Source organism: Chiloscyllium plagiosum, chromosome 2 (assembly GCF_004010195.1).
Source record: "Chiloscyllium plagiosum isolate BGI_BamShark_2017 chromosome 2, ASM401019v2, whole genome shotgun sequence".
NCBI classification, from domain to species: Eukaryota; Metazoa; Chordata; class Chondrichthyes; order Orectolobiformes; family Hemiscylliidae; genus Chiloscyllium; species Chiloscyllium plagiosum.
Window position 1 is genome coordinate 113,918,704 of NC_057711.1, and position 12,588 is coordinate 113,931,291.

The 12,588-nt window shown below is 43.4% G+C and overlaps 1 protein-coding gene across 1 annotated transcript; it reads left to right on the top strand.

The window, feature by feature from the left end:
- The first annotated feature begins 6,589 nt into the window (after positions 1-6,589).
- LOC122562969 (NADH dehydrogenase [ubiquinone] 1 beta subcomplex subunit 6-like) lies at positions 6,590-11,219 on the top strand. The gene is made up of 3 exons (XM_043716276.1): positions 6,590-6,730; positions 9,040-9,084; positions 11,021-11,219. The coding sequence occupies exons 1-3, from the start codon at positions 6,599-6,601 to the stop codon at positions 11,090-11,092; spliced, it is 249 nt and encodes an 82-aa protein (XP_043572211.1). The 5' UTR covers positions 6,590-6,598; the 3' UTR covers positions 11,093-11,219.
- Positions 11,220-12,588: the final 1,369 nt, after the last annotated feature.

Consider the following 12,588-nt stretch of genomic DNA (forward strand, 5'->3'; position numbering starts at 1 on the left):
AGCAGGTCAGACAGCATCTAAGGAGCAAGAGTCAATGTTTCAGGCATAACTGTTCTTCAGGCTTGGGACAGGGGAAAGGGAGCCAAGAGATAAAGGGGGGGTGGAGGTAGGGGAAAGGAAGGTGGGATGGTGGGTGAAGGTAGGAAGTGATGGTGCTAAGTCGGTGGGAAGTGTGGAACAGATAGGTGGGAAGGAAGATGGACAGGTAGGTCAGATCAGGAGGGTGGATCCGAATTGGAAGTTTGGGTCTGGAATGGTGTGGGGGGAGGGAAGATTTGGAAACTGGTTAATTCAGTGTCCATGCCATGTGGGGGTTGTAGGCTCCCAAGGTGAAAGATGAGTTGTTCCTCCTCCAGTTTATGGGTGGCCTTGTGTAGGCAGTGGAGGAGGCCTGGAATGGATATATCCTCAGGAAGTGGTATGGGGAATTGAAGTGGACAGTCACAGGAAGGTGGGGTTGATTGGGTGTACGGACAGAGACGTTCCCTGAACCATTCCACAAGTTTGCGCTCGGTCTCTCCGAAGTAGAGGAGACCACATCGAGAGCACCATATGCAATAAATGAGGTTGGAGAATATACAAGTAAATCTCTGCTGGATTTGAAATGATCCTTTGGGGCCTTGGACTGAGGTGAGGGGGAGGTGTGGGCACAGGTTTTGCACCTCTTACGGTGAAAGGATTAGGGTTGGTGGGGAGTGTGGACCTAATGAAGGTATCTCTGAAGGAATGGTCTCTACAGAATGCAGAATGGGGTGGGGAGGGAAATATATTTTTGATGGTGGGGGCTGACTGTAGGTGGCAAAAATGGCAGTGAATAATGCTTTAGATTTGGGGTTTGATGGGTTGGAATGTGAGGACCAGGGTGGATTCTATCCTTGTTGGTGGGAGAAGTTCAAGGGCAGTAGCGTGGGAAATGGAGGAGATGTGATTGAGGGCAGTTGATTACGTGGGAGGGTAAATTATGATCCTTGAAGTAAGAGGACATCTGAGAGCAGTTACAGTGGAGGAATTGGGTGTAAGGGATTGCATTTTTACAGGAGAGGGGAGATTTGAGGAGGTTTAGTTAATGTAGCTGTGGAAGTCGGTACCACAGTTGGTACTCATTTTTTGTAACTGGTGCTCTTGCTGTGGTCTCCTCTACATTGGAGAGACCGAGTTCAGGGGCCGTCTCTGGTCCATATGCACCAACCAACCCCACCTTCCTGTGACCATCCACTTCAACCCCCTCGAGGACAGATCCATTCTGGGCCTCCTCCACTGCCTACACAAGACCACCTGCAAACTGGAGGAGGAACATCTTCTGTCTTGGGACTCGACAACCACAAAGCATAAACATTGAACTCACCAATTAGCAAATCTCCCCTCCCCCACCTCATCCCAGATCCAGCCCTCTGACTCAGATCCGCAGATGCTGCCTGACCTGCTGTGCTTTTTCCAGTACCATGCTTTATCAACTCTGACTCTCCAGCATCTGCAGTCCTCACTTTCTCTATGACTCTATAGGTTGGTAGAGTGCACAGATAGGTGGAGATGAGGTTCAATGCAGAGAAGTGTGATGTGATGCATTTTCGTCGAAAGAACATTGAAAGACAATAGAAAATTCTAAAGCGGTGCAAGAGTAGAGAGACCTGGGTATGTGTGTGCACAGATTATTGAAGGTGGCAGGACAAGTGCATAAAGTATGCTGTGTTTTTGGATTTATTAATAGGAGCATGGAGTACAAGAGGTGGTGTTGAACTCAGGTGGAGTATTGTGTACAGATGTGGAGGCCACATTACAGGAAAGATGCAAGTGCATTGAAGAGAATGAAGAAGCGATTTACTAGAATAGTTCCAGATATGAGAAACTTCAGCTACCTAAGGAGAGATTGAAGAAGTTGGAACTGTCCTCCTTCGAGAGAGGAAGGTTGCCATGAGACATGGAAGCAGTTTTCAAAATCGTGAGTGTGCTGGACAGACTAGGTAAGAAGAAGGTATTAAAGAAAAAAGGAGAAAGTGAGGACTGCAGATGGTGGAGATCAGAGTCAAGAGTGTGGTGCTGGAAAAGCACAGTGGGACAGGCGGCATCCGAGGAGCAGGAGAATCGATGTTTCAGGCTTAAGCCCATCATCAGGAATGAGGCTTGTGGACCCTTGGTGGGGGCGTGAAAGATAAATGGGAGGGTGGTGGGGCTGGGGGAAAGGTAGCTGGGAATGCGATAGATAGATGAAGGTGGCGGCGAAGGTGATAGGTCAGAGAGGAGGGTGGAGTGGATGGATGGGAAGGACAATGGAGAGGTCAAAAGGGTGGTGCTGAGTTGGAGGCTTGGACTGGGATAAGATGGGGAAGGGGAAATGTGGAAACTGGTGAATTCCACATTAATCCAGTGTGGTTACAGGGTCCCAAGGCGGAAGATGAAGCATTCTTCCTCCAGGCGTCGGGTGGAGGAGGCCCAGGACCTGCATATTCTTGGTGGAGTGAAAGGGGGAGTTAAAGTGTTCAGCCACAGGGAGGTGGGGTTGGTTGGTGTTCCCACTCATAAAAGGGAAAAAGGAGAGTGCATAGATTTAATGAGCAAATGAATCAAGGGTGATGTGAGAAAAACCTTTGCTCACAACAAGGAGTTAGAATACGGAATGCACTGTTCTAGAAATATGGTGGAGGCATTGGATGGTTATGGTATTTGAATTGAAGTGGAATATATGTGGTAAAAGGAGGAGATTGGCACGAGGTAATATGACCACAGTTGGTACAATGGGCAGAATGGATCCTTCCGCGTCATAACAATTGATGAACGTTGAAGAAGATGAAGAAAAAGAAAAGACAAAAAAGTTAAAGAAAGAAGGGAGGGAGTGGATGGGCCCTGGAGCATAAACGCTGCCCACATTGCTGGTGCCGCCATCTTATATTTAACTCTGAGATTCTGTGAAAACATTTATACGATGAGTAGCTAGGCTAATACCTAGAAATGTGGTGAGCAGGTTTAATTGAGGCAATCAAGAGAGCATTATATGATTATCTAAATAGAAACAGTTTTTAGGGTTGTGGGAAAAGGGCAGGGAAATGCCACTGTCATGATGTCTGTATGGAGAGCTGGTACTTCTGCACTGCAATTCTGTGAAATCCAATTGGGAATTCAGAGAATACATCTTTTCCTGAGAAACGGTGAGATTATGAAACTCTCTAACACACATTCTATAGATCCCAAGTTTATGAAGGTGAAGGGAATACATTGTTAGCTGAAAATGTGTTGCTGGAAAAGCGCAGCAGGTCAGGCAGCATCCAGGAACAGGAGAATCGACGTTTCCTGAAGAAGGGCTTATGCCCGAAACGTCGATTCTCCTGTTCCCTGGATGCTGCCTGACCTGCTGCGCTTTTCCAGCAACACATTTTCAGCTCTGATCTCCAGCATCTGCAGTCCTCACTTTCTCCCGGAATACATTGTTATGCTAATGAGGTTAATTAAGGAAGGGTGGGGTCTCAAATAGAGCGTGAGCACTGGCATGGACTGATCAGACCTAATTTACTTGTTTCTGTGCTGTTTATCCAATATCATAGTTTCTCAGAAACAATGCAGAACTCTCTGTAGTTTCTTACAGTCCCGGGCAGAGCAGTTGCCAAACAAAGCTGTCATGCATTTGGATATAATGCTTTATATGGTGCATTTGAGGAAATTAGTGATACCACTGAACTGCTGGGACAGATTGCACGCAGACTTCGTACTGTTTAAAATTCAGGGATCAGACATTTTGCAAACAGCTGTTCTGTCTATTATGGCCTAATAAATCTGAACGAGATCTGAGAGAATCAACAACTTGAAATATATTCAAATTAATAGAAACATTAATTGAACATTATCTGTGACCAAAACTTAACATTTTAATTAAGTTCAGTTATATATATTTTCATGGGCATTTCTACTGGTATTTAATATTCCTGTCTCGAGAGTGTTGTGCTGGAAAAGCACAGCAGGTCAGACAGCATCCGAAGAGCAGGAGAATCGATGTTTCGGGCATAAGCCCTTCATCAGGAATGTGGCTTGTGGATCGGGGCTAAGAGATAAATGGGAGGATGGTGGGGTTTGGGGAAAGGTAGCTGAGAAAGTGATAGGTGGATGAAGGTTAGGGAGAAGGTGATAGGTCAGAGGTGGGAGTGATGGACAGGTCCAGAGAGCGGTGCCGAGTTGGAGGCCTGGGACTGGGATAATGTGGGGAGAGGAGAAATGAGGAAGCTGTTGAGAAGGTGATAGGTCAGAGGTGGGAGTGATGGACAGGTCCAGAGGGCGGTGCCGAGTTGGAGGCTTGGGACTGGGATAATGTGGGGAGAGGAGGAATGAGGAAGCTGTTGAAATCCACATTTATCCCGTGTGGTTGCAGGGTCCCAAGGCGGAATATGAGGCATTCCTCCTCCAGGCATCAGGTGGTAATGGTTTGGCGGTGGAGTTGTCCCAGGACCTGCTTTCCCATGAGAGTGGGAGGAGGAGTTGAAGTGTTCAGCCATGGAGCGATGGGGTTGCTGGGTGCGGGTGTCCCAGAGATGTTCTCTGAAATGATCCGCAAGGAGGGGTCCTGTCTCCCCGATGTAGAGGAGACCACACCGGGTGCAACAGATGTAGTAGATGACAATGGTCGAGGTACAGGTAAATTTCTGACAGATGTGGAAGGATCCCTTGGGCCCTTGGATGGAGGTGAGTGAATGGTATGGGCACAGGTTTTGCACTTCCTGCGGTGGCAGGGAAAGGTGCCAGGAGTGGGGTGTGGACCTTGCAGAGGGAATGGTCTTTTGGGAACGCTGATAGGGGTGGGGAGGGAAATATATCTCTGGTGGTGGGGTCCGTTTGGAGGTGGCGGAGGATGGTGGACCGGAAGGTGAAGACCAGGGGGGTTCTGTCCTTGTTGCGTTGGGAGGGGTGGGGTTCAAGGGCAGTAGTGGGTGAAGTGGAGGAGATGGGCATCGTCAACCACATGGGAAGGGAAGTTGCTATCGTGGAAGAAGGAGGCCACCTGGATATTCCTGTGGTAAAGTGAGTCCAAACTCAGATTTTGCTGCCTACTGACCAACCTTCTCACCAAATTTCTTCCCTTCAGTGCTTGAGGATATTGATTTATTTGCTGGAATACAATTCTTTTAATGGTCACTATTTATGTTTGGGTGTCAACAGGCAGTGCAGCTGGAGAGGGTATAATAGCTTACTTGATGCAGTTTTCACACAGCATCCACAGTTGATGGTTTCTAGTCAGGACACTGTCATTTCTCTTTTCCCTTTACTAATCCAGACATGCTGTGCTTGTCCTCATTGTTAAAAATATAGTGTCCTTGGAGAAGGAGCACACGGTGTCCACCAACACCCTGGAGTTATTCAGGGAGAGGTGGGCGCCGCAGGGAGTGGAGTGCATTATTTCCCCCTCCAACTCTATTTTGATTTAGTCCCTACCCTCCCCTTCACTGTTTTGATCACACAGCATTGTCCTTTGCTGTGAAGGGCAGTGCTTGTCACTGGCCACTCGGATGTTTTCCTATCTTCCTGGTGGTGGAAATCGAATAAAGATTCATACACCTTGTGTCTCTCACTGCGTCTCACACCTGCACACACACACCCCGTGGGTGCTGGGGAAAAAAATAAGCACTACCGCAGTTAGGCGGTAGTGTGGGGGTTAAAACAAACAAAAAAAAAATTATCATGGAGTTCCTTCATTCATGGTTAACCATTGTGCGGGAGTTCCATTGGTGCCTCTCTTAGTTTAAGTAAGTTGCAAATAGTTATAACACCACTCCATCTCAAGCTTTGCTTACAAGTATCTCTCCCAGTCTTGCTGCCTACCATGTATTGGAGTATCAGTTGATTTATCAGTCTGAATGTGAATGTTGCCATGAGACGGGGTAAGAATTTTCAAAGCCATAAAGTCTCATGGTCTCTGACTGCTGGCTTTTTCAACCTGATGGAAACAAGTGGAACAGCCATCGTGCTTCCTAGGTGTCAATGGAAGTGAGAGAAGCCGTGGAAACATAGAAGAGCACAACCAAGGAGGAAGTCAGTTGGCCCATTGTGCCGTTTCAGCACAATGAAAGAGCTATGCAACTAATCTGCAATGTGCCTGCGGGGGTTTTTTCTTTCACATCTCATTCCAAATGTACTTGAGTCCTCTTCCATTGTGTAGAGATCCAGAGATAGATGATTTGTTGGTTCCACAATTTTGAATCTCCAGGATTAAGCCTTGAAGTTAGGATTCACAAATGAGTTACCAGGTTAAAACATAATCTTGGGAATGATGTGGGGTCCTGGAGAAGATGTAAATGAGATTTGTTGAAACAGTTCCAAAGATAAGAGCTTGTAGTTAGAGATATTTTTCTAATCAACCTGTTCAGAGATGTTAATACACACCTCTATAGCAGGTGATACTTGAACCCAGGACATCAGGCTTGGAGGTAAAGACAATTTTGCACTGAATTTATTGTAATAAGATTACTTTTAGCAGAAGTACATCATGGTTTTGAATACAAAATGAGTCACTCTAAGCTATTTGTAAACCGATGGTTTCAATGTTCTAATCTAAGTACACACTTTCTAAAGTGTCTTGACTGTTCTTTTTCTAAAATCTTATATTCTTGTCAAGTTCTTGATGAGGATGTTCTCACTTTGTAATTATTTCATATTTCAGACCTACAAGACATGCTCTGCAGGCTGGTGGACGTTGACTCGGTTGTTGATTCCTGCCTGGATTATTCACTACTATGTGAAGTACCATGTTGCAGTAAGTACTGGCAATTGTTGGTAATCTAAATGAAGAGCTAACATAATACATTGTCTGTAGTTTCTTTCTGAATGTCCCTAAGCAATTTACATCTAATGAAGCACTTTTGAAGCACACTCACTGCTGTAATGTTAGAAACAGCTTATTTCCACTATTGTGGAACATGAGGCTTTGTCTTAACATCTTATTCAAAGGACAGCACCTCCCCACCAGTGTAGCGTTTCCACAAGTAAACAAAGCTACGTTTGTGAGACTCTGTGGAAATGGCATGTGAATAGGATTGGTTGAGTTCATCTTGTAGAGATCTAGCTTGCACACAATGAAAGAAATGACTTCTTTCTGTGCTGTAACTAATTCTAAGATATTGTAAGTGCTGAATTAGAGTTAGAAGCAATAGAATGGTAGCAGTTAGGTTCACAGGGACTTTTTTTAGTGATCAAACAAATACAAGATCATGCAAAACACAGAGAAAATGAGCAGTATAGGTAAATTTGGAAGCTGCATATCTTGCCCGCATCTTTGGAGTACATTTCAGGAACAAAGTGTATTATTCTCAAATCTAACCATGGCCTCACCTTATCACATCGAACATCTGCAGTTGTTCTGTCCTTTTTCAGTTCTACACTCTTGAGCATCGATGATTTTCGTCATGGAGATGTACGGCACAGAAACGAACCCTTCAGGCCAACTCATGCATGTCAAGCAGATATCCTAAATAAATCTAGTTCCCATTTGCCAGCATTTAACCCATATTCATTTAAACCCTTCCTATTCATGTACCCAATCAGATGTCTTTTAAATGTATTGTATCAGCTTTCACTGGCAGCTCACTCCATTCACGTACCACCCTCTACGTGAAAAAGTTGCCCCTAATCCCTTTTAAATCTTTCCCCTCATCTTAAACGTATGCCCTCTAGTTTTGAACTTGCCCACCTAGGGAAAAAGATCTTGTTTATTTACCGTATCCATGCCCCTCATGATTTTACAAACCTCTCTTAGGTCACCCCTCAACCTCTGATGCTCTAAGGAAAATAGTCCCAGTCTATGCAGCCTCTCCCTATAGCGTAAACCCTCTAATCTTGGCCATATCCTTGTCAATCTTTTCTGAACCCTTTCAAGTTTCACAACATCCTTCCTATAGCAGGGACATTAGAATTGCACACACTATTCCAATAGTCGTCTAACTAATGTCCTGTACAGCAACAATACTTCCCAACTCCTAAACTTCATGCACTGACCAGTAAAGGCAACCAAACGACTTCTTCACGATCCTATCTACCTGCGACTCCACTTTCAAGGAACTACAAACCTGCACTCCAAGGTCTCTTTGTTCAGCAACACTCCCCAGGACCTTATCATTAAATGTATAAGTCCTGCCCGGATTTACCCTTCCAAAATGCAGCACCTTACATTTATCTAAATTAAACTCCCATCTGCCACTCCTCAGCCCACTGGCCCATCTGATCAAGATCCCATTGTACTGTGAGGTAACCTTCTTTGCTGTCCGCTATGCCTCCAATTTTGGTGTCACCTGCAAACCTACTAACCATAACTCTTATGTTAACATCCAAATCATTTACATGAATAATGAAAAGCAGTGGACCCAGCACCAAACCTGTGGCATACTGCTGGTCACAGGCCTCCAGTCTGAAAAGAAACCCTCCATCACCACCCTCTGCCTTCTACCTTAGAGCCATGTGATGTATTCCATGTGATCTAACGTTGCTAACCAGTCTTCTTTAAGGAACCTTGTCGAATCCATATAGATCACGTCCACCGCTCTGCCCTCATAATCCCTTTCGTTACTTCTTCAAAAAACTCAATCAAGTTAGTGAGACATAATTTCCCATGCACAAAGCTATGTTGACTATCCCTAATCAGTCCTTGCCTTTCCAAATGCTTGTAAATCCTGTCCCTCAGGATTCCCTCCAACAACTTGCTCACCACCGACGTCAGGCTCACCAGGCTAGTTTCCTGACTTTTTCTTATCACCTTTCTTAAATAGTGGCACCACTCTGCTCACCTTCAGCTACTGATGATACAAATCTCTTAGCAAGGATTTTCATTGCTTTACCATTGGTGGCTTTACCTTCAGTTGCCTAAGCCCTGAGCTCTGGAATACCTTCCCTCTCTAACTCCTTAAAACCTGCATCTCTGATCAAGCTTTTGTTCACTGTCCTTGTATGAGAATCGCTCCTGTTCGGTATCTTGGGGGTACTTACAATGTTAAAGATACTGTGGAAGTGTAGACCTTGTGGATAATATGTATCAATTTTTCATTTCTTTGATATGTGCTTTCCATTCCACAGACAAAACCATATGGCATTGTGAGTGTGAAGCCGAGAATTTTCCCGGTGAGTTACTTGCCAGAATTTGTGCCACGTGCAACAACGTATAAGCAGGTTCTTCAATTTAATAAAATAATGAAGAGGGATTTATTTAAAAAACTGAGAATATTGGAAATCTGAAATGAAACAAAAAATAAACTGGAATCAGCATGCGTTTTTATTCATCAAACAGGAACTTTGAATGTGACTTCATTCCCTCCAGTCCCCGCAGCTGTGTAATCTCCTTGGAGAGGCACAGAAACACGGAGCTAATAAGCATGCTCCTGAAAATTCCTCTCCAATCAAGATTTAACTGTAGCACATATGGGTGATATTTTGAGATAAACTTGCAGTATGCAGTACCATAGTTGAATGGTACTTGCCTGCATTAGTGTACATTGTATTTTGTCATCCTGTTTTCAACTATCCAAAATCATACAATTTTAAGCAAGCAAAGACAATTCCCAACAAGTGGCTAGAAATGTTCTATTTCTGCTTCTCCCAATATTTGACCGTGAAGAAAATCTCCTGTTTCATTGCAGATGAGTTGGAAGATGCCTGCCACTCGATGGGTCTTGAGAACTATCTCATTGAGGATATGTGTGCACTGGTGTGACCTAGGGAGCCTTCAAATATAGAAAATCGATGCATAAACAGAAATCATGACATATTCAGAGGAGAATTTGTTTCTTATCCAGATGATTAAGTGAGGTGCATCATGTAATTTGTGAAAAGGATGATAGTTAAGTACCTTTGGGTAAGATTTCTACTGCCTCCAGCCATTTCTGTTTCAGAAGAGAATTCTGGAAACAGGCCATTTTCTCTGTTATTCCAGGATTTAAAGCAAAGTAATGCCAGGAAATTAAGAGAATCCCAATGAAAAATACTGCCAGTGATCGCTACAACCTTTCAGGGCTTTTTTTGTTTCCTATATTTGTGAATACATCTTTTAGGACTATAAAAAGGAGAATCTTGTGGTGCCTGTCCAGATCCCTGAAAGGACATTTTCATAGGGTCAGTCAGGAATGAATACAGGACACTTGCCTTTATCACTCATGGCATAGTTTATAAGAATGGGAAGTTTGTGTTTGAAATGTACAAAACTTTTGTTAGGCAACGACTGAAGTGCTGTGTCACCTCACTGCAGAAAGGATGTGATTATATTGGCGGAGATGCAAAGGAGAGTGACCAGGATGCTGCCTGGGATGGTGCATCTTAGCTATGAAAAGAGGCTGGATAGGTTTAAACTGTTTGCTATGGAGACGAAAAGGCAGAAGGGACACCTGATTGATGTATATAAGATTGTGGAGCATAGACGGGGTGGATAGAAAGCAGCTGTTCTTCTTCGTTGAAGATTCATTTACGAGGGTGCATAATTTTACAGTGAAGGGCAGGAGGTTTAGATGGGATTTGTGGAAATATTTTTCACAGAAAGCATGGTGGAAATCTGGAATGCACTGCTTGGGATGGTGGTTGAGGCAGGAAACCTCACAACCTTTAAAAAGTATGTGGATAAGCTTTTGAAATGTCAAAATAGTCAAAGCTATGGGCCAAGTGCTAGAAGCTAAGATTAGTGCAGATAGGTTGGCACAGACTTGATAGGCCTAAGGGATTCTTTCTTGTTGTATGATTATGAAAAAGTAGCTTGGACGAGGAAATGTTAAACAAACTGTTTTGCAGGGTCTTCACTGCTGGAATATTACTGTGTAGACTTTGTGGTGAAATGACATGGAGAAAAGAATGATTGCTAAGAATTGAAATTCAAAATAACCAATTGACGCAAAAACTCACGACTGGAAACATATAATTAAGATGGAGGAAATCTGGAAAAAGCAAACAAGGAAATTTACCATAAAGAATACCATACTTTAGAACATCATACTATACTCTAGGCCTTCAAATCGAGTGAGAATCTGTTGAGCTAATCACACATCTGACATATATTTTATATTTGTTCCTTCAGGGTGACAGAATTTTGGAAACAGGAGAAGTTATTCCATCAATGCAAGAGGATGAGCACAATGGACACCACTAATTACAGGATGAAAGCATAATGTAAATGTATAGCATTAATGGCTGTACAAATTGAATTCAATGGAATAGAACAGATTTTCTTCTCATTTTGAAAGAGTTATTTATCATTAAACACTGACTTACCAAGATGCAGAGGTTGCTATTATTCATATACAATATATAAAATCTGCCTATGTCCTAATTTGCACTGAGTCCTGTTCACCTATTATCCATATGCATGCCTGTCCCAAATTGACTTCCAGTTCACCGAAACCTGGATTGTTTTTTTACATTTCTTATGCATGTTTTCAAATCTCTCGGTTGCTATTCTCCTCCTCAGCTCTAGTCACCTCCTTCAACCTTATGACATTGTGAAATATTTGTGCTTCCCCCAGTTTTGGTGTGTTGGACACCCATGCCATTTTAATTAAATCGCCATTGGTTGTAATGCCTTCACATGCCTAGGGCCCAACCTCTCAAGCCTAAGCTTTGGAATTTCCCTCCCAAACCACTTTGCCTTAAAACCTACTTCTTTGACAAAGCTTTTGGTCACCTGGTCTAATTTCACTGAGCTCAGTGCTAAATTTTGTTTCAGACAGGAAATGGCTGTGGAGAGAAAAACAGGGTTAATGTTTTAGGTGCAAAAACTCTTCAGGAAAAAAAAATGTTTCATAGCTGTTCCTGTGAAGGCCTGAGGACTTCAACTTAAGGCCAGAATTAGCTAAGCGCCGAACTCCTTGCAGGTTTTCATCTGACAGAGGTTACAGAGATAAAGACAGGGGAGGATGTAGAGGGATTTAAATCCAGGATGATAAAATTCAAATCAAGGCACTGCTTGACCAGGAGCCAATGTAGGTCAATGACCACAGGGAGATGGGTGAACTGGATTTGGGAGAAGAAGACACAAATTGGAATTCTTTTTGCCTTTCTTGAGATGTGCTGTCATTGATTAGGCCAGCATTTATTGTCCAGGCCTTAATATTCCTTGAGAAGGTAATAGCTATTCCTGTAAACTACTGCAGACTATTTAGGTGCACTCAGCAACAAGGAATAGTGATAATGTCCCTAGTTTTAGATTACCTCAATTGAGTGGAAGCCAGCTGGCAAAGCATTGGAATAGTCAAATCCAGAGGTAACAAGGTGAGACTTTCAGCAATAGATAAAGTTGCTGAGGCATGGGTAGAGCTGGCAATATAACAAAAGTAAAAATAAAGCAGTCTTTGTAATGGTGCAGATACACAGTCACAAGCTGACCTCTATTAAATATGTGGCCAAGATTGTAATCAATCTGGTTCAGCAATACACAGTTGTCAAGGAATGTGACGCAAATTGAAAGCTAAGTTTGAGGGAAGACTGTGGTCTCAGTTCTCAATCTTTAATTAGAAGAAATGTCTGCTGATCCAGTGCTGGGATATCAGGCAAATAGTTTAAGAATTTAGCAACTGGAGGAGTCGGGAAACTGTGGTGGGTGTTGTCAGCATAAGTCCCACCTATCCCAGAGGTGCGTCAAAGTATATC

Excerpts from the sequence above, each read along its gene's own strand:
- LOC122562969 (XM_043716276.1), top strand. The coding sequence starts at position 6,599 with ATGAGGATGTTCTCACTTTGTAATTATTTCATATTTCAGACCTACAAG. Across the intron at positions 6,731-9,039 it reads ATGTGAAGTACCATGTTGCA|ACAAAACCATATGGCATTGT; the intron begins GTAAGTACTGGC and ends TCCATTCCACAG. Across the intron at positions 9,085-11,020 it reads TGAAGCCGAGAATTTTCCCG|GGTGACAGAATTTTGGAAAC; the intron begins GTGAGTTACTTG and ends TTGTTCCTTCAG.